Source organism: Colletotrichum jinshuiense, chromosome 6 (assembly GCF_051148585.1).
Source record: "Colletotrichum jinshuiense chromosome 6, complete sequence".
NCBI lineage: Eukaryota > Fungi > Ascomycota > Sordariomycetes > Glomerellales > Glomerellaceae > Colletotrichum > Colletotrichum jinshuiense.
In genome coordinates this window covers 3,609,400-3,628,436 of record NC_139313.1, presented here as the reverse complement: position 1 = coordinate 3,628,436, position 19,037 = coordinate 3,609,400, and the positions used below count along the sequence as shown (strand labels likewise).

At 55.0% G+C, this 19,037-nt stretch overlaps 5 protein-coding genes across 5 annotated transcripts; 2 read left to right on the top strand and 3 right to left on the bottom strand.

Moving 5' to 3' along the window:
• Positions 1–6,198: 6,198 nt before the first annotated feature.
• Positions 6,199–7,182, bottom strand: EsH8_VI_000936 (ubiquitin-conjugating enzyme/RWD-like protein; the record flags this gene model as incomplete). The annotated part of the gene is made up of 5 exons (XM_083272189.1): positions 6,199–6,338; positions 6,392–6,575; positions 6,715–6,744; positions 6,880–6,925; positions 7,139–7,182. 5 exons carry the CDS (start codon positions 7,180–7,182, stop codon positions 6,199–6,201), a joined length of 444 nt encoding a protein of 147 aa, XP_083127363.1.
• Positions 7,183–9,544: 2,362 nt separating this feature from the next.
• EsH8_VI_000935 (acyl-CoA dehydrogenase/oxidase) lies at positions 9,545–10,949 on the top strand (the record flags this gene model as incomplete). Its single annotated transcript, XM_083272188.1, has 3 exons — positions 9,545–9,755; positions 9,816–10,841; positions 10,903–10,949. The coding sequence occupies 3 exons, from the start codon at positions 9,545–9,547 to the stop codon at positions 10,947–10,949; spliced, it is 1,284 nt and encodes a 427-aa protein (XP_083127362.1).
• A 201-nt stretch (positions 10,950–11,150) lies between these two features.
• EsH8_VI_000934 (HET domain-containing protein) lies at positions 11,151–12,506 on the bottom strand (the record flags this gene model as incomplete). Its single annotated transcript, XM_083272187.1, has 1 exon — positions 11,151–12,506. One exon carries the CDS (start codon positions 12,504–12,506, stop codon positions 11,151–11,153), a length of 1,356 nt encoding a protein of 451 aa, XP_083127361.1.
• A 3,638-nt stretch (positions 12,507–16,144) lies between these two features.
• Positions 16,145–16,921, bottom strand: EsH8_VI_000933 (integral membrane protein S linking to the trans Golgi network-domain-containing protein; the record flags this gene model as incomplete). The annotated part of the gene is made up of 2 exons (XM_083272186.1): positions 16,145–16,547; positions 16,671–16,921. The coding sequence occupies 2 exons, from the start codon at positions 16,919–16,921 to the stop codon at positions 16,145–16,147; spliced, it is 654 nt and encodes a 217-aa protein (XP_083127360.1).
• Positions 16,922–17,989: 1,068 nt separating this feature from the next.
• Positions 17,990–18,645, top strand: EsH8_VI_000932 (cytochrome oxidase c subunit VIb-domain-containing protein; the record flags this gene model as incomplete). Its single annotated transcript, XM_083272185.1, has 2 exons — positions 17,990–18,223; positions 18,475–18,645. The coding sequence occupies 2 exons, from the start codon at positions 17,990–17,992 to the stop codon at positions 18,643–18,645; spliced, it is 405 nt and encodes a 134-aa protein (XP_083127359.1).
• Positions 18,646–19,037: the final 392 nt, after the last annotated feature.

Below are 19,037 nucleotides of genomic sequence, written 5' to 3'. Positions count from 1 at the left end.
GCAGGGGATTGTGGGAAACATAAGGTGATTTTGTGTCGATGATACGCAGCATTCGCACTCACCTGCACACAATGCCTGCACTTGGCGGCTGGCCAGTTGTTGGTATCGGGGGGGCGATTGAGAAATTGACGATATTATTTTCCCTACTGGTGGAAAGGGGTGTGCGAGTTGTGAACGGGAAGAAGGGGGAAAAGAGAGTCAAAAGTGTGTCCGGGAGGTGGGCGATCACAGGATGATGAGGAGTGTGTGTCGGTGTCGGGTGTGAGAGATGGATCATGGATGGGCTGGGCGGGGGGAGAGCGACAGGGGGGATGCCTTTAGGGGGAGGGAGGGGGGGATGCAGGTACGGGCCAGGGGGGCGCGGACAGCAATGGCAGTGGCAGTGGCAGTAGGTACGCAACAGGTGCAGCACAGCCTGGTGGGAGAAATCAAAATCAGAATCAGAATCAGAATCAAAATCAGCAACCAGGAAACGCCAGGCATGGTTCCCGATGCTCTCCCGGGCACAGTGACAAGCCGAGAGATGGTACGAGAGCCGTGACATTATGCCTGCGGTGGCTCGAGAGGCCAGGTATTGCTAGGTACGGGCCCACCGTAAGAAGGTAAGGTGCCCGGGGGTCAGCACTCAGGGCCGGCCCCAGGTGGGATACGGACGGGGGGGAGGGGGTGTTGGGAAGCAGGGTCAACGTCGGAGGGGAGGGGGGTGTGAGTTGAGAACACGGTAGAAGACGGCGATGAGGGAGAGGAAGGGGAAAGGTCCACGATACGACACCACACGACGCAATGCGACGCGGTTGTGAGAGTGAACGGGCCACTAAGCACAGAGACCAGAGATGGCACAGGTTGATGTAATGCACTTGGCGGAAACGTCGCGCAGGTACGGATACGCAGCGTCACCCTTCTGGACGCCAACGCCAGTGCCAGCGCCAGCGCCAGACGGACAGTGGCAGAGGCAGACTTTACAGACAGACCACTGAGATGGGGGATACATCCGCAAGGCGATTCCCCTTCGGTGCTATGGTACGGTATGGTATGGTACGGTATGGTGTATGTACATATGTAGTAAGGAAGCCGCAGCAGAAAAAAAAAACCAACGAGGAAAAACGTCTGAGCATGGCCCCATAGCAGGGATGCCAAGTACGAAGAGCCTCAGGGGCCCGGCAAAGATTACGCTTACAATTATGGGTCGGGGATGCCGTCGGCCAGTCACACACTCGGGTCCTTGCCGCGCTGCTTGCGCACTTGCACTTGCCTTTCCATCTTTCTCTCTTTCCTCCCAACGCCCAGACTGTTGCCATAAACAGTACAGCGTACACACACATATCTAGATATACACATAGATACATACAAATGGAGTCTGCTTACGTACATTGTGCCTATCTACGTACCGTGTACATAGTACTGCACTTGCACTAGCTACTGCGTACAGAAGGTTCAGGTTCGTCGAGAAGCAAGGTTCGACGCACTGCCAGGCTACGGCCCTTGGCGTCATCTACGTTCTGCCTCTCTCATCGGATTTCTTCTCGACTTGGAGTAGCCTGGCTTGGAATTCAGGTGGAAGGGAGGCGCCATACGGATACAGTCAGTCTACAGTGAGTGAGTGAGAGAGAGTGGCCAGGCGGTGGCGAGATTTGTCGCCGAGATGGGCCCAACCAGAAACCATGGCAAACAAAACGACCCAGTCGCAAGCGGGAAGGCAGCCCACTGGGCCACCCTCCTCCTCGGGCTCTGCACGCCTCTGGAGGCTTGACTTTCCTTTTCTTTCTTTTCTTCTTCGTCTTCTGGCGGCGAATTCGGACTGAAATGCTGCAATCACGCGTACCTTCTTTTGTGGGTCTGCTTTTCCCGTTCCTGGAACACAAGGCCGTTGGAACGGCCTGGACGGCAACTCGCACCCACTAGCTAATATCTCGAGAAGCCTATTCGGACAGCCGCCGTCTGGCATCCTCGTCGTCCACAGCCAATCACCTCTGCCACATCCGACTCCAGGAGTCCACTCCCGTCCTCTCTGCCTCATCGGGCGGCTGTGGCGATGGCACGGCACTGTGTGACTGGTCATGGCTGCCCGCGGCAGCAAACCCTCCTCGAGGTTGCCCGTACAGCAAATTAACCTCCACGAAGCCAAGTCTTTTGTCGTCCGCCACGACCCACGACTCCATCACGGAGGATGCCGAGCAATCCATGCCCGCCCGCCACATCCGCTCTGTGTCTTCTACGCCTCGTTCTGTCTTGAACGCTCACCAAACGTCTCCAACAAAAGCCGAGGCTAGTATCCCCTCCGGATACGGGCCAATTCCCGCTGGCCAGCTAACTACACCCAAAAAGAGCTGTGGCTCACCACCTACGATTCGTAAGTACTACTAACAACTACGCAGGACTCCAACCCCTTCCGCCTCACCACAGTCGCCTACGCCGCGCCCGCTGTTTGGGCCACGTTTGGAACAACGCTGCTCTCCCGCTTCACAAGTGGGTAATGAGGCCATAATCACCCGCTGCCCTACAACACCCAAACCGCCCCCAGTTGCACGTCGAGACCCATTGAGTGTCCAAAACAGAGCCCAAAAGCCAGCACACGGCCAGTGGGCTGCAGTTCTGTCCAGTGCCAGGCGCGTTGTGTGGCCGGTTCTTCTCCAGACGGGACCAGGGCCAGATTTCCGAGTGCGATACGTACCCTTGGCGGGGCTCGGATGTCTCTCGCCTGATTGGGCCAAGGCCACCGCCAGAGATGCACAGAGGGGCGTGCGTCTCGATTCGTCGCTTGAGCCCGTGTCAGAACCTGTTTCGCCAGGGATGCTTTGACACAATGCGAGATTCGGATTTCACAAATAATGAGTGGATCATCCACCTCTCTGTCTCCTCTCGTTCGCAGCCACTCACTTACCCGCTACCCATACACACACACACACTGGAGACCCGTGTAGTGTAAACCGTCATTGCCAGCACAACGAAATTCGCATCTCCATGGAGAAGAAGCAAGTGCTTTGGCAGTCTTACTCAGCGGCCGCCACCGACCTTGGCTTCCACTCGAAGCCAACCTTTAGAGCTTGCAACACCTATCATTGGCCCTCGCTCTCGCAGCCATACCCCGTCTTCCGTCTCACAAACGGCCACATCCCTCCAAGCACACCCTCCCTCCTTGCCATGCTGCACTCCTCCTTCTCACCTTGCCGCGCGCCCTCCCGTCTCTCTCCACTGCCGCCGGAATATTATTAGCACTTTCATTGGCCAGCATCCCTCGTCTTGCCTCGCACCTCATCACAACCAGCCAGAGAGGGCCAACGCTCACCACCCGTCGCGGTCACGGTGCGGCTGATTGCCAAACTTTTTCCTATCACGCCGCCCATTTCTACCAACCTCACTGAATGATCCCCCGTCAGCCACTCAACATCCCAGACGGCGATCATTCACGACGTACGCACTCTGCAGTTTGACGCGGTGGCAGATGCAGAAATCAGTTCATTTCTGATGCCGCCCTGCCCCTTTCCCAACGCCAACGTAGATCTTCGCATCGTCACGACCTTCTCTTTGGTTCGTTGCCCACCGCTTACGTAGAACTGCCCCTCGTTGCCCCCCCTGCCCAAACCCGTCGAGACGAGGCCCAGCCCGATGGTCATGGAGATCAATATCCGATTGTGCCTGCTTACAAACTCGTCTACACTTGACTTGCCACACCCACGACCGAGTCTGGCCGGTCGACCAAGGATTGTAACCCTCCCGCTGCATGCAAGTGAAGCCGGCAAGCTGCACATGGATATCAAGGAGCAACGCCATCGCCCGCCAATCAGCAGCCCACACCAAGTCATCATTAATGAACTCAGCGTCGCCGCTTTCGCCGTTCTAGAAGATCCCCCCACCCCCACTTAACAAGCTCGTCTTCATCAGCCTCATTCCCTCTACCGGTATCTGATACAGATTGTTCAACGCCTAGCATGTCTCGTACTCTAATCACTCCCAACTGTATTAGTTGGATCTGATGCCCGTCCCTCATCGCCATCTGTGCGACCCGTCCACGCCCTTCGTCTCTTCGCAGCTCACACGTCGCTCGAACGGTCCCTTGAAGCCCAAACGACACAAACCCCTGCTTTCCCAGCGTAACTAACCCGTCTTTCAAAACTTTGCAAAACACGCGAACATCGCCCCGACCTCAAGTTGCACCACGCCTCGAGTCAACCTACACGGCATGCCTGCCCCGAACACTGAAAATTACCACTCCAACCCCCGTCTTCTCCCGCAAGCCATACTGGCAACGATTGTTCCCGAAAAGCCGCCCCGTTCCCACGAGCCCCCAGCCTCAAAACATCAGGTTTCAAAAACATACCGGCCCTCTTCCCCCCCTCCTCTAAAACACGACCTCTTCTAGCCTTCCACCACCGAAATACGTGTGTGGCGGGTGGGCGGGACACGGATTCCCATTTCTATACCATCTCTTCCTCGCATCTACCGGCCATTTCGAGTAATCAATCCCTCTCTTTCAAACGAAACCACGTGCCCCGTTCCACAGGCGCGGGCAGAGCCGCACACACCGACGTTTCCTCTCATGCACCAATAGAAGTGATCGATCTCACGGCGTGATCTGTTCCCACCCTCCTCCCCTTTCCTGGGAACAATACTGCGTCTTCCACATCGTCGTACAGTATACTTCATCGCGTGCCACCTCTCATCCCATCTCATTCTCTGCCCGCTGCTGCATTGTCGATTCCCTTTCCTGCCGCAGCAGATGCACTACCCCTCCCTGGCCCTTCCCTCACACGTTTTGTTTGAACTGATCTATTATCCTTCCAACCCTCCAGCCCATACACATATCCAAGCCACGGGAAACCCACGGCAGGCACCGCCAAATCCCGCTCCTGTAAGCTAGCTGGCCACTACCAGCAAGCGCGGCCGCCGCCCAACCACTCCCCACCGACCCCAGCCTGTAGAGGCCACGACATTGGTTGATCGCATCGTGATATCGGCACAACGGGGACGGAGACCGGCCCCAGAAAGAGCCCCAGCCCACCTCGCTCTCATTATACGATGCACGCTTCGAGGTCGACTCGAACAACGACTCAACCCATCCTAGTCCCTGTAAACCACACCTCTCAAAGGAGAGGGGAAGAGCAAGAGTAAGAGAGCGAGAGAGAGGAGAACCCAGCCAGCCCTACCAAATAAGCTCGGCACCCACGCATGCCTCTTCCCGCATCTCTACTGACCGTTCCTGACTCTGATTTTCGTTCACATCCCCCTCCCCCGCCACCCTGGCCCTCATTTATCCGCCCCCATCCGGCATCCGCTACTCGGAATCACTACGGGCTTCGGGGCGGCGGGTGATAGGTACCGGTATGCCCTGGAACCGGAAGAGAGGCCAGGTCCGTTTGGGGGGCCAAGGTGGGGGGAGTCTGCAACGGAGACGGCATTGCGCCCGGATAAGAAAAATAAGTATAGAAAAAAAAGGAAAAACAAAGAGAGGGAAAAGAGGCGGCGAGTAGACTACATGGGCATACATACACACGGTAAGTGAAGAGAAGAAAAGGCACAGTGGATAGGTCTCGTGATAAAGGAAGCGTGCGAGCATATCATATACCCAGAGAGTAAGCAAACTGGGCTTGTCTCAACTCTTGGCCCTGACGGGAAGTGACACGATCTCCCTAAGGCCCTAGACGCCACGGCGTGTGCCCTTTGTTACGACACCAGATGCCGAGACATTACAAGACTGAGACATTCCTACGTAAATTGACAGCCCCGAGGGCCAAGCCGATATGTACGTCGAAGAGAATTGATCGCTCTCGAGCGATCTTCACCCGGGATTGAAGGAATGCACAAAAATGGGACAAATCACGCGAGGAACAGACGAGTCTTGAGTGATATACGATGCCTGCCGGTCGTCTCTTCTGTGGGTGTCAACCCAAACGCACGCATCAATGCAGTAGAAACATGAAGCCTTGCCGTGTGATAACCCGTACGTGGTACCTGTGCTGCTAACTGTCTGATCGGTCTGTCTTCTATCCACACCGCCCTCGCAACCTCTCTCATGAACGCCAGTCCGCCGCCGAATTCGTCGACAGCAAGACGGCCTTCTTTGTGCTGGTCAAACGAAAGAGATCCCAAACCGCAACGCAGAGCAATGACCTTGACCTAATCGTACGCCAGAGCTGTCGAAGAGAGAGAGGAAAGCCGTCGCCCGTCATACTCGTCCAACCATCATGCCCCGAGCGCCGCCTAAATGGCATACTTGCGAGTCCACTCGCGAGCGGTGGCCTCGTATCTGGCACGGTCCGTCTTGTAGACGTGTGCGATCTCGGGCACAAGAGGATCGTCGGGGTTGGGGTCGGTCAACATTGAGCAGATGGAGAGGAGGACTAGTGATATCTAGTTAGCGTCGTAGCTCGCAGCTGAAATAGAGGGGACATACCCTTGGAAATGGTCAACGCCGGGCTCCACTGGTCACGCAGAATATCTAAGCAGATGCTGCCGTTGGAGTTGATGTTGGGGTGGTAGATGCGAGTGGTGAAGTTGACCTTAGGAGGCTTGAAGGGGTAGTCGGTAGGGAAGTGAATGGCGAGGAAGAAGACACCACCGGAGTAAGGAGAGTCACCCTGAAGAGTTCGTGTCAGCCGCCCATCTTGTTTGTCCAATATCTTGTCGATGCAGTTGGATGCCGGGGAGTAGTCGGCTATCGGAGCCACACCCGACCAACAACAAAGTAAACAAGGCTGAGAGGGGAAAAAGACTTACGGGTCCCATAATCGTCGCTTGCCAGTGGAACTGTTCAACGTGTGTCAGTACGAGTTTCCCATATCCTTCGATGGTGCAGCCAAAGCACGATCTCATGTTTTGCCGAGCCGTGATGCAAGGCTCCAGCACGATGGGCGCTTATCAGGGAGGATGAGGCAGACGTACCAGGTCCTCGCCGACAGGGCCGGCAGAGCAGGAAGAGGGAGGGTCACTACCAGAAAATGTACGTTAGCATGTTGTGTCTCTCGGGCGCGTTCCTCGTCTCGATGCCGCCGTCGCCGTCGGCGGCCGACAGGATTGAAAAGTTGTAGCAGTCTGTTGAAGAAGACCCCGCTCTCCGAATGGCCCCACCTGACGTCTCGGACTGCGACAAAAGACTGCGGCAGGCGACAGGTTACAGCAAGACGAAATGATTTTGACATACCGGCCGAGGTCAGTGAGCTCCTTGTTAATTCTCTTAAGAGCCATTTTGGATGTGGTTTGCGGTGGGGGGTATCTAGAAGATGGTTGATCGCCGAAGCGCGAATGCTCTGTTCTGTTGTTGTGAGGGGCAAAAGTCAGCGAAAGCGGTCGGCGGTGGTGGGCTTTTTTTTTGGTCGCAGATGCGGGTAGGTAGCGACAAAGAAATGGGCGGCTGCTGCTGCTACTGCTGCTGATGCTGCTGGAAAGGCACCAGAATCAGGAGCAAAACAAAGGGGGCGGCGACGCAGCAACGAAGCAGGAAATGCAAGATGCAGAATATGACGAGAAAGACGGCTCGTCGGTCGATGCGTAGACTGAAGCGGCTGCTCCGTGGTCGAAGATGCCGATGCAGCAGCAGGTGTGGGAAGAGTGGATGATGTGACAGTGAGTGCAAATCATGTATGTTGCATGCGTACCTGAACGAGTATTTAACCTCGTGGGGTGGTGAAGTAAAACGAAGAAGTTTTGTTTGTTGTTTGTTCGTTCGTTTCGCCGGCCGTCGATAGAAGATTACGGTGCTCGCCGAAGGGAGGTCGTGGAGAAATCGATTCGCTACGTCGTTCCCGTTACAGGTTGATGTCGAGATTGATTTCGGGGGGAGGGAGAGAAAGGGAAGAGGAAGTCACGGTCGGGGCCTGCGAAAAATGACGGGAAGGGGTGAGTCGTGGGAGGCGGGAGCCACTTTGGAGGGGAAGGAGGAGGGGGGCTCCGTGAGAGGGGAGGGGACAAACCTAAGGCTGGAGGGCTGCTACTGGCTGCTGGCCGGCTTTGGGCAGGCTGGCAGGAGGAAGGAACCACTGGGAGTGAGGCAGGAGGCACAACAGTGCCAGGGCAGGTACACAGTAGGTGGGCGGCACCTTACTCAGGCTGACCGACACTAACACTGGCTTTGATTGACTGGTCGTTTCTGCTACAAAGGTGCCACATTTGGGCGACTGTGAGGCATCATTTTGGAGGGGTCCTTGCTCAGTGCTGCGTGTGGTTTGTGTGGCGTCTTCCCCCCTCCCTCGCGGTGGCCGCCGCCAGTAGCATCCTGCCAAACCACGCAAACAGTGGGTTTCCCGGTGGCTATGGCCGCTGCTTGCTGGTGGTGTTAGTGGTTCATGACGATAGCCTGGAGACGCCCTTTTTGCTGTAGGGACCTTGGGAAGACTTCTTGCACCGCCACATTTGAGACAGAGATACTTGATGCACTAACAGACCATAGCTGCCACCCAGTGTCGGCATTGGTAATGACAGATGGTTACTCAGCTGTAGGCTAAGCCTCACAAACATTCAAGTCTGCCATGGGCTTCCCTGGTCTTCCACAAACGCTTTCAGCAAATGAGCTGTAGCGCGGGGGCAGCGGCCGATACTGCACGCTCATCTATCTGCATCTGCTGCTGGTGCGATACTTCTTGATCCTCTCAACCTCCATGCCGGAAGCGCTGGGCACGAACATGGACGGCAGCCTTTTACCAGCCAGTCGGCCCCTGAGCCTCATTACGTCCCTGGCTCGGTCCGGCCACACAACGTGTCATTCGGCGATCAAAGGAGCCTCGGAATCAGGTCATCCCTCAGGCAGTGGCGTGGCATGAAATTGACCCGAGATATCTTTTTCAGGCCTCACTGAGGTTATCCATCGTCGAGACATTCTCTCAAAAGGCCATTTTGCATCTGCCATCCCATCACAAACCCGCTCACGGCCCGATAAATGACGTCCAGCGACTCTCCCCATAACAAACCTGGTACCTGGCTTGGGCACCAAGTGACGCCCGATGCCACATGTACATACTCTCCTGAACATCCCATGCCGGGTCTGAACTCTCTGCCGGCTGCTGCCGAGCGAGGGGGCCAAAGCGCGTCCCTGGCGTTTCAACCTCCAAAACCACCCAACTCACGAACCCACAGGCAAGGCTCTTGTTGTTCCTACTCCGGCTTCTTCCACCCGCAGCCGCCACCTGTGGGCATCCCTCCGTCTTGATCGCCCACGGTGCATATTGTGGCTGTGCTCCAACAAAGAGCCGCAGCCTACCGGCACCACCGATCTAGAAATTTGCTTGATGCAGTCATAGATTACCATAGTAGGACTGATTACAGATACAGATATGCAGGCACTAATCAATACTCCCCCTCCGAGAAAAGCTTTGTTGCAACGGTAGGGCTGCAACGACGTCATTCGGCCGACACCGCTCACTTATGTAATCGCTTGATCCGTTATTTCAGCCAATAAGAAGCGAGCCAGTTCGTACCTCGGATGCTGTTCGGGACGGCTACCGGCGGGGAAGATGCTCGCGCGCCGGTAGTTCGACGACATGCTCCCGTCATGTTATTTCCACGATTACCTTTCAAGACACTTTAAGGAAGAGTCAATTGGAAGCCTAACAACATGTATCGACCCGCCCTGAGAACCTGCGCAAGACAATGCGCCGCGAGGCGTACTGTGCCTGCCGTGAGGACCTTCGCATCAGCGTCTGATAGCCCAGTCTTCAATTGGGAGGACCCCCTGAACTCCAAAAACCTCCTAACCGAGGAGGAGCTCGCCATTTCAGAGACTGCTGAGCGGTACTGTCAGGAGCGCATGTTGCCACGCGTTCTCCGTATGTCCAGCGCGTGCTTCTTCTTCTTTCTTGCAACATGAACTGACATGTCTCCCGCAGAGGCATACCGAGACGAGCAGTACGACAAGAAGATCCTCGAGGAAATGGGCGAACTAGGGCTTCTCGGGGCAAACATTGAGGGATACGGCTGCGCTGGAGTTTCGACTGTCGCCGGAGGACTCATCACAAGGGCCGTCGAGAGGGTCGACAGCGGCTACCGCTCCGGCATGTCCGTTCAGTCGTCACTGGTCATGGGTGGCATCGCCGAGTTTGGTACGGAGGAGCAGAAGGAGAGGTTCCTGCCACAGATGGCCGCCGGCAAGATGCTGGGTGCCTTTGGCTTGACGGAGCCCAACCATGGCAGTGACCCTGGTTCCTTGGAGACGACGGCCAAGCCTCACCCGACGAAGAAGGGCTACTATTCCCTCTCCGGAGCCAAGACATGGATTACCAACTCACCCATCGCTGACGTTTTGTTGGTCTGGGCAAAGCTGCAAGAGACGGGCAAAATCCGAGGCTTCCTGGTTGAGCGGTCCCAATGCCCTCCCGGCACCCTCGAGACGCCGGCCATCAAGAACAAGAACGGACTTCGCGCCTCCATCACCGGCATGATCCAGCTCGATGACGCCCCAGTTCCCGAAGCCAATATGTTCCCCTCCGTTGAGGGTTTGCGCGGACCCTTTTCCTGCCTCAACAGCGCAAGATACGGCATTTCCCTTGGTGTTATTGGTGCGTTGGAGGACTGCATCGCCCGCGCCAGGACTTATGCTCTTGAGCGGAAGCAGTTCAAGAATAACCCCCTTGCCAAGTATCAGCTGGTCCAAAAGAAGCTGGCTGATGCTACAACGGACGCGGCGTTCGGCACCCTTGCCGCGATTCAGGTCGGCCGACTCAAGGACGAGGGCAAGGCAACGCCCGAGATGATTAGCATGATTAAGAGGCAGAACTGTGACCGGGCGCTGCACAATGCGCGCGTGCTGCAGGAGATATTTGGCGGCAACGCCGTCAGTGATGAGTATGGTATCGGGCGGCACGTAGCCAACCTGTTTGTGACCCAGACGTACGAGGGACAAAGTGATATCCACAGTAAGTTTATGCATCGATGCATTGATCCAAGATGGGCCAAAGTGCTGACGTTGCTTGATAGGTCTCATCCTCGGCCGGGCAATCACCGGAATCCAGGCTTTTGTGTAAAGCATGCATGGTTATGGGCTGGCTCCGATGTGCATTATCAAGGCCTGACAATGGGGACCGTCAGTCTGAACGTATGTGACTGTTACGACTATGTATTTGAATGTTTTATGGGGCCAATGTGTGTCTATGCAGGAACGTCTTCAACAAGCGATGCGTCTATTTTACGGCCAAATTAATTTGCTTATTGGAACACTTCAAAACTCACACAATTCTGATTCGTACTTTCGGAACACCGTCGAACCACATGACGTTATGCACATATTCGGTCACACAGTAGCCAATACGCCGGTATTCCCCTTCTTCTCCCGTGCGCTCCAGGAGTAGTCCTTTCCACCGGCTGTGACTGATCGTATATCGTACTACCTGAAGGCAGTACAGCGGTTGATCGTTGCTCTTGAAGGCTTCATCGAAAATCGCCTGTCCGACAACCTCGCCCTTATCGAAAAAGTAGTCAGTGATGCCTTCCTTGCCCTCCACGTTAATCTCCCGGACCCATTCATACGCCGGATTCTGCGGGTTCATCCTCCGGTCAAAGGTCCTCACTCTTCCCGTAAGCGTGAGCGAGCCCGAATCCAGAGAACCGTTTGGGTCCAAACCGCGCGGCTTGACCTCTGTTTCCAAGTCCTCTACCAAAACCTCTAGCAAATTGCTCTGGATATTACTCGCAGGCTCCACCATCGACACTTCCCCTTCCAGGGACGCCCAGCTCCAGCTCGGAGCTCGGTACCCGTCGGCCGGTGGGACAAGCCACCGGCGTCGACGACCTTTTCGATACCAGAGCAGACCGAGCGCCAGGTGGCTCTTCCACATCCCGGCAACGTATTCTACGCCTGTCCGCTCCTCCAGGACCTTTGCAAGACCTGAAAGTGCGGGGAGTTTGTCCATGGATTTCGTTATGCCCCGATTGCTGTAGCCTTCCACCATTTCATACCAGTCAGACTCCCATTCGAAAGTATCATTGCTGCCCTTGTACCTTTCCATCGAGGGAGACATGTCTGGGCCGTTGTCCAGCGAGGAGAACTCAGGTGTGATGCCGTCTTCAGCTATGTGAGCTTCCTGGCATCTCCAGAGCAGTTGGTCTACATCAAAGTTGATCATCCGGGCCGATAGTATCTGTTCCTGTAAGACCCAGGCCCGTGTATGCAGGGTTCTCTGGCTCAGGGTGCTGAAGTCTCCCGGACAAGGGCGAATAAATACTTTGGCAGTGCGTCGGTAGTCCGGATCGGTGGCTTTGACTTGGGCATGACTGGAGTTGTCTCGAGGGACAAAGCAACCGCCGGTTGAGTCCTTGGCGGCTGATGCTGCAATCGTCAGATACGAAGAGAAGTATATCATGCCCATCTTAGCACTTTCACGCTCCCAGTCCTCCCTGGAATCCTGAACGATACAGAGGGAGTCAATCCAGAGATATTGTACTCCCAACGCTCTGGTAATGAGCACTGCGTCACGAAAGGTGTTCGGAAGAGAGGATAGGGGCAAAGCTTGGAGGTGGCTTTTCAGAGTTTCGTGGATTGTCCGGACCACGGGGTGAAGCCCCCAGCAGTGACTGAGGGTCATGTAACGACCGGCCTGTCCGGTCGTAACCACGAGCCGCGGATCTCTTCCGTCCTGGCCAACATCGATAACCCGTGTTGGTAACGGACTAAGCCCACGACGGCAATTCGCATGGGTTTCGTTGCAGGTCTGAGTCCAACTTCTTAAAAGGTCCAGCTGCTGTGCTGGAGGCTTAATTCTGCGTGTCAAGGTGATGTATTTCAACGGCGGCGGGATTGCGTCGTGTTCTTCGTCCTCGGCGTAGAAACTGAAATTGGAGGATACGCGAAGGCGGTCACAGCGAACTTTGGCCCGATGGATGCCAAGCGCGTTAAGGTCCTCGTCATTATTTCGATTGCCACGAATAACCACTGGGCCATCTGGGTCCCTCAACATGGAAGTATTTTCTGGGATCCGTTGATGGGGGAGCTTCTCGGAGAGCGACCTCCAAAACAGGCCGCAGAGGTCGCATGCCAGGGCTTTGTCCCTCATTTGAGAAATGGCCTTATGTAACACAACGTCTTGAAGTTCTTCATCGTCATCTAGGAGGTTTGCCAAGTCAAACCTCTCGCAAGTGCCGCAGAGCGGCATTTTTTTTTCGGTTGTGAGGCTATCTAGCAAGAGGCGCGGGGACCAAAACTGCGGATCGGAACTGGGCTTGTTGCGCGAGCCGTCAGTGCCGCCCCAAAATCTTCATAGGGTAGTGCCCTGAGGTGAAATATTGCGCCGAATAACTTTCTCGCGGTGTCTTTGTGAACGTCGCTGGCGGTACGTGCTGTGTGGATGCTTGTTTCTACAAAAGCAAAAGCTGAGAGAGCCTGGCAATAACCGCAAGACACGGGGTGGTCCGGAATGCGACATGATAGGTTGAATAAGAGCGTATGGTGTATAAGCTGACTGATGTGACAAATGAGGTTGTATACGTCAGCTGTCGGCCGGCGAAGACACCGCCAGCTGCCAGCCAAGAAACTCGTCTGAATGACACCCAGGAAGGCAAGGAAGCGAGTAAAGACGTACTCCAGCTCTCTTCGAGTGTCGTAAAGTGCCTTAGTTCTTATTGTGTCTCACAGAGCCAGCATTGTATAGAAAATAGAGTTGTAAACTAGGAGGGTCTAGTAACTAAGACAACAAAAGCAAGGAGGAATATATACCACTGGGGTCACGAATCCTAGACGTAGTCAATCCAGTGAGTTGCAAAAGCTTCACCGCATCTTTGGATTGCTTTTATATCTGTTTAATATTGATGCGGTGTCTCACTGTGGCTGTTCTAGTCTTGGGATTATTTAGAGCGTCGGAATTTCCTCTCCCCGATGTCTATTTGTTCTCCATCTGTTTTGTACTATACACCTTCTTGGACGGATTTTCCTGTCTCTGAAGACTTAGCCTTTCATTGCTGCACCATGGCCTGACGCCGGCCCCTGGATGTGAAGGTAGGATTTGATAATGGGTCTTGTTGTAAACGGTACGCTCCGCGCCAGTTCAAAGCTGGGCCATAAATTATGGTAGGAAGCAATTACTGTTTTGATAATCTAAAGTCGAGAGTTGGTTGCATCAATATTCTGCATAATTGATGCGTTCTAGCATGCTAAGATGCAGTCTATTTTGGAAGGAAGCATCAACTCTCGAAACAATCAATTGACACAAAAGACATAAAAAACTCCTCACAAGGGGAGGTTGCTACATTAGACAATGACAACCCTCGGCATCATTACTAAGGCAAGACTGATGACCAAGACCAGCCTTGTCGTAATATACGTAAATCCCTGCGCAGCTCAACTTCGATATAAGACGGTGTGGTATCTGGTTTGCTTAAGGCGTCATTACGGTCTACCTTGTTTTCTCGACGTCCTGGCTGTGTTTCTGAAATGCAACAAAGAAAGTCTAGACTTTCACTAAAGAGTCCTCGCGTATGCGAGCCGCTTAATGCTCGTTGCTGCTAGTGAAATCGCCATCATGAGCTTTGACCGTGCCCTCAGCCTAGGACTCGTAGGACACATCCAGAACTCGACGGGGCCCAATGACGTCCTCCAACTCTACTATTGAATGATTCAATAATAAAACAAGTCAGACGAGAAAAAAAAACCCCGCGCTGCTTGGCTTTGTGTAGTGGTTTGAGATAATGGCATAAATGGTCGGCTCGGCTATCGATACTATTTCTCATTGTTGACCTTTCGCAATACCAAATTAGACGCCGCCATACAAGCCTTGTTAAACAATACTAGAATATCCTGCAGCAGTCGCCGCAAATCTTTCTAAATCTCAACTTGGACCTCTCTTTGAAAAGCGCACACATACTCAAAACATCCTCGAGAAGCGTCCCCAGGCCCAAGGGCCCCTTCTCGTCCGGTCGCTATCGGGAAAAGAAACAGTGAAGCCATGCCCCCCTCGTCATACCAACCAGAGCCTTCGACCGACATTACAGACTGGGCCAACCGCTGCCGCCTGCGAATCTGCCTCGGTGTTCTTTCCGGCGAGGTTTCTGCGTCCTGGGTGCCGGCATGTAGGTGTCCTAACCCCCTGGGGACCAAGGAACCAAATCCGCCGCGCGTCAACGTCATCGACAACTCGAGGTTTGGCTCGAATGGTTTCAGTAACAGACTAATCGGCCGTTTCAAGGTTCCAGTATTGTCGAGGAATCGTTGAGGCTACGGAGAAGCTGCGGGACCTGACGCGTTCTGCGATGCGTCCTCGCATTGGTGCCAGCTTTTGTCACCGTAGAAGGGAAAACCTACTTAATCGAATGGTGCCGTAAGATACGGGGTTAAAATACCTAGTAAAGAGTTACACGTTCGAGGGTGCGGGGTTGAAATGATGATGCCTGGTCTAGCGGAACTCAACCGTCTTACACGCTTACGTTGCTCACTTCCGCGGCTCTCCGACAACTGCCTTGAGATACCCTCCTTTGCCACTCTGCCACTCTGCGGCTGTAAACAGTCTGTAATTGCTTCATAGAGAAACCCAAGAGCCACGGGGGCTATATGTTGTCTTAGGAATCAGGTCCACTTAGAAATTAGCTTTTGTAACATCTGGAGAACTTGATGTGGTTGTGTCTTCTAAATACCCGCAGGGTATAGGGTGTGAGTGTTCTTTTCGCAGCTTGTTCCGATGATCATATATATGTATATCTCTGTCTATCATGCTAGCCCTCCAGTCATGGGACAAGCTGGACGATCACCATAGCCTCTTTGTAATACGATTTGATACATTTAGCTGTGGCAAAGTTATAGGAAAACTTGGAACGTTCTCGCTTTGTATATAGTATCTGCCAAACGGAAGCTCCTGTCCAAGCCCATGAACCCTTGGCAGACCTGTCAGGCCTTGCAGATACTGTCCCGAGTGTCACAACTCTGACCATCCCGTCCTGAAGAAAAGAAAACAAAAATACACGGCTCAAGTGGTCCACCCACCCGGACCCCAATCAAGCAGGTTGACTCTTCCATGACGGGTCTATTCCTCTGTATCAAGCAGCAGCCACATCGCAGGCCTCAACGTAGCCGGACCTTTCTATCCCCTCGATACTCATACATCCTATAACGCCAAGCAATGCCATGTCATGTCCTCCGGCCTCGCGGCTGGTCCCTGAAACAAAAAAGATTCCGTTATCCCTCTCCCGCTTCGCTCTCCTCGATCCATCCTCGGACCTGGAGCAAAAGTCCTAGAAATCAAGAATCCCGCCTCTCGTGATCCATCCCGACCATCTCGTACCCGCCCTCGCCGTCCCTCCCTCTCCCACGCCCCCTTCCCCTTGAAAACCCGATACCGCTCTCCTCGTCACCCCCCGCGGACCCGTTCTGGGCCGCGCCTGCGCCCCCCTCACCACCTCCGCCGCCGGCACCCGCGCCGTTTCCGCCAAACGATATCGGCCTCAGCTCGCGGTACCTGGAACCCCATATCGCAAGGGCAACACAAGTGCTAGAGCTGACGGCCATGGCGCCCCACCACATGGCGTTGCGCGGAATGCGGCCGGTGTACAGGCTCGTGATCACGAGGTGCAGGCCGTGCATCGTCAGCGCGAAGTCGGGGACGAGTTTCGAGCGGCCGATGAGTATGATGACGGCGACGGCCCTGCAGTTTTGACACCCGTTAGCATAACCGCTTCTTTCCGCGGTACCCCCTCCTCCCCTCCCCACGTCCTACCCCGGGACGACAGATGGAGGCGAAGAGAGAAATAAACCAAGTAAAACTTACATGCAGAGACCCCCATCGAGAACCCACACGAAGGCGCCCAGCCACCCCTGGGTCGTATCCCCTCGCACCGACTCCCACCCAAAGACCAGGTCGAGGGTGAAGCCGGTGCCGGCGACGAGCGCGGTGAAGAGCATCAGCACCAGGGCGGCGGCGTAGTACAGGCCCTGCAGCGCGGCGATCTGCGAGGCGATGCGCAGCGGGGGGAGGTCGGCGAGGGCGCCCGGCCGGGGCGGCTTGCGGCGGCGGGGCATCCTGATGGCGGGTTGCTCCTAGACTTCCTCTGGGATTCTGTCGTTGTTCGTTGCCGCCTGGTTTCGTTTCTTGTTTTGCGATTTGTTTCTTTCGATGCAGAACTGGGTGTGCGTTTGCGGGATTTGGGAGGTGGTTGGGAAGCGGATTCGACCGAGGCAGGGAGGGTTCAAAGGGAACAGATCGTGTGTCTATGGTGGGTGTGGGTGTGTGTGTGTGTTTCGAAAGCCTTCCTTTTTGGCAGAGACAGCCAGGCAGGGAGAGGGAGGTTTAGATGGGATGAGCGTCTCTCGAATCTCGCTACCGGCGGAGCATTATCAAGCTTGTCTTCGGTCGCAATCAGAACACCCTGGTCGCGCCGTGTCCTTGGTCTGGGCGGAATCTCCGAATCACAGGGAAAATTTCACCCTTGAAAACAATAAAAAAGGAGTCTTGATGCAAAGGAGAGTGTTCCCCCCAAAAAAGAAGTCGTAAATTCGTCGAGATTGGTTCTTGTTTCGTTGCCAAAGTCTACGGGGAAGAGAAAAACAATCCACTGGGGGGTTAGATGTCGAGGAAGTCCGCCCAGACACCGAGCATGGCTCCCAAGGTGCACGCAGTTTGCGCCACACAAACACGCACTACACACGCATGACCCCAGAGCTTCTGCCTTCTGGCGACGTAGCAGCAAAGCAAGCTCCAGCTGCTGCCACGGCACCCGTTGCGCTAGGCACCGATGGGGGAAAGGCTGAGGCTGAAGCGGAACCAGTTGGACACGCCCCAATTGGCACCTCCTCAGACCCTTGTCGTTTGGTCCCCAAGCCTCATGTGGCAGACCGCCCATAATTCTGCCGCGACTCCACCTCGAACTTTCGATGCAGGCTTTCAGTAGAGAGCGTCTCTTTGCCATCTGAGAAATCCCGTCTGTATCTATCTCCTGTACGAAACCCGCCCCCGTCCGCTCAATTCCACACCCCGAAGCTCCAGGCCAATCGCCCTTGTCCCACAGCTGCACCGGCACCGATCTCGCACTCCCCGACATCCTCGACGCCCCATCCCCTTCGACCCCGATCCGAAACCGAACCAAGAAAATGGGCCTCTTCTCGTCCTTCCAGTCCGAAGAGTCCCGCCGCGCAGAGGAGGTCCGCACGGGCGCCCGCGCCCCGGACCGCAGCGAGCGCCGCAAGTGCTGGGAGGCCCGCGATGCCTACTTTGGCTGCCTCGACCGCAACACCATCGTCGACGCCGTCAAGGATGACGCAAAGGCCCGCAAGGCGTGCCCTTCCGAGAACACCGACTTTGAGCGCGATTGCGCCACCGCCTGGGTACGTTCAGCACCTCCTCACATGTTTGCCCCTACCACACCTACATCACGTTCATTTCCGTTGTATGCCGAACAATCCCGATTCTTGCGCGTCCGCCCTTGGTCATAGAAACCCGAGCTGTCCTGCAGGGGTTGGCGAAACTCACCGGATCGAGATCCCGGGGGTGTGTGGGCAGATTGGGGAGAGTTGCCCCTCGGCACCGAGAAAACGGCCAACCATATGCACAACGACTAACGTTGGTCTCACCGCAGGTAAAATACTTCAAGCAATGGCGTGTAGCCGACATCCAAAAGAAGCAGCGCATAGCCCAGCTTGAGGCCGAGAACGCCATCAAGATGGACGTCACCACCACCTTTGCCGACCAGTCCAAGGGCACGAGCAAGAGCGACCTCCAAGATATGCTCGCTTCGAAGCGCAACTAAAACCTCGGCCCCCCAAGGCATCCCGTCCGACCATTCGAAAAAAGAAAGAACTCTGGCACTGCCATTTTGATACCAAAAACTCTCCCTTCTTCTCCTCGACAGGAAAACCGCCGTCCCGTGTACAACAACCACCCCAAGATACCTCTCTCCTCAGGGATGGGCCGGTGGAAAGAGGATAGACATCTCTGTAGAATAATGTATTTATGATCAAACTATGGTCTGCCATAACCCGTGGAGATTGCCCCTCCTCCAAGCCAGGGTATTGATATGCCCACAATGGCAGTTGTACGTACACATCCACCGAGTGCGATGCGAACTGGGAAGTGAGAACCAAATCTTCTATTTGTGCTACCTTGGACGAAACCAACCCGAAAGTATGGGAGGAAACCGCC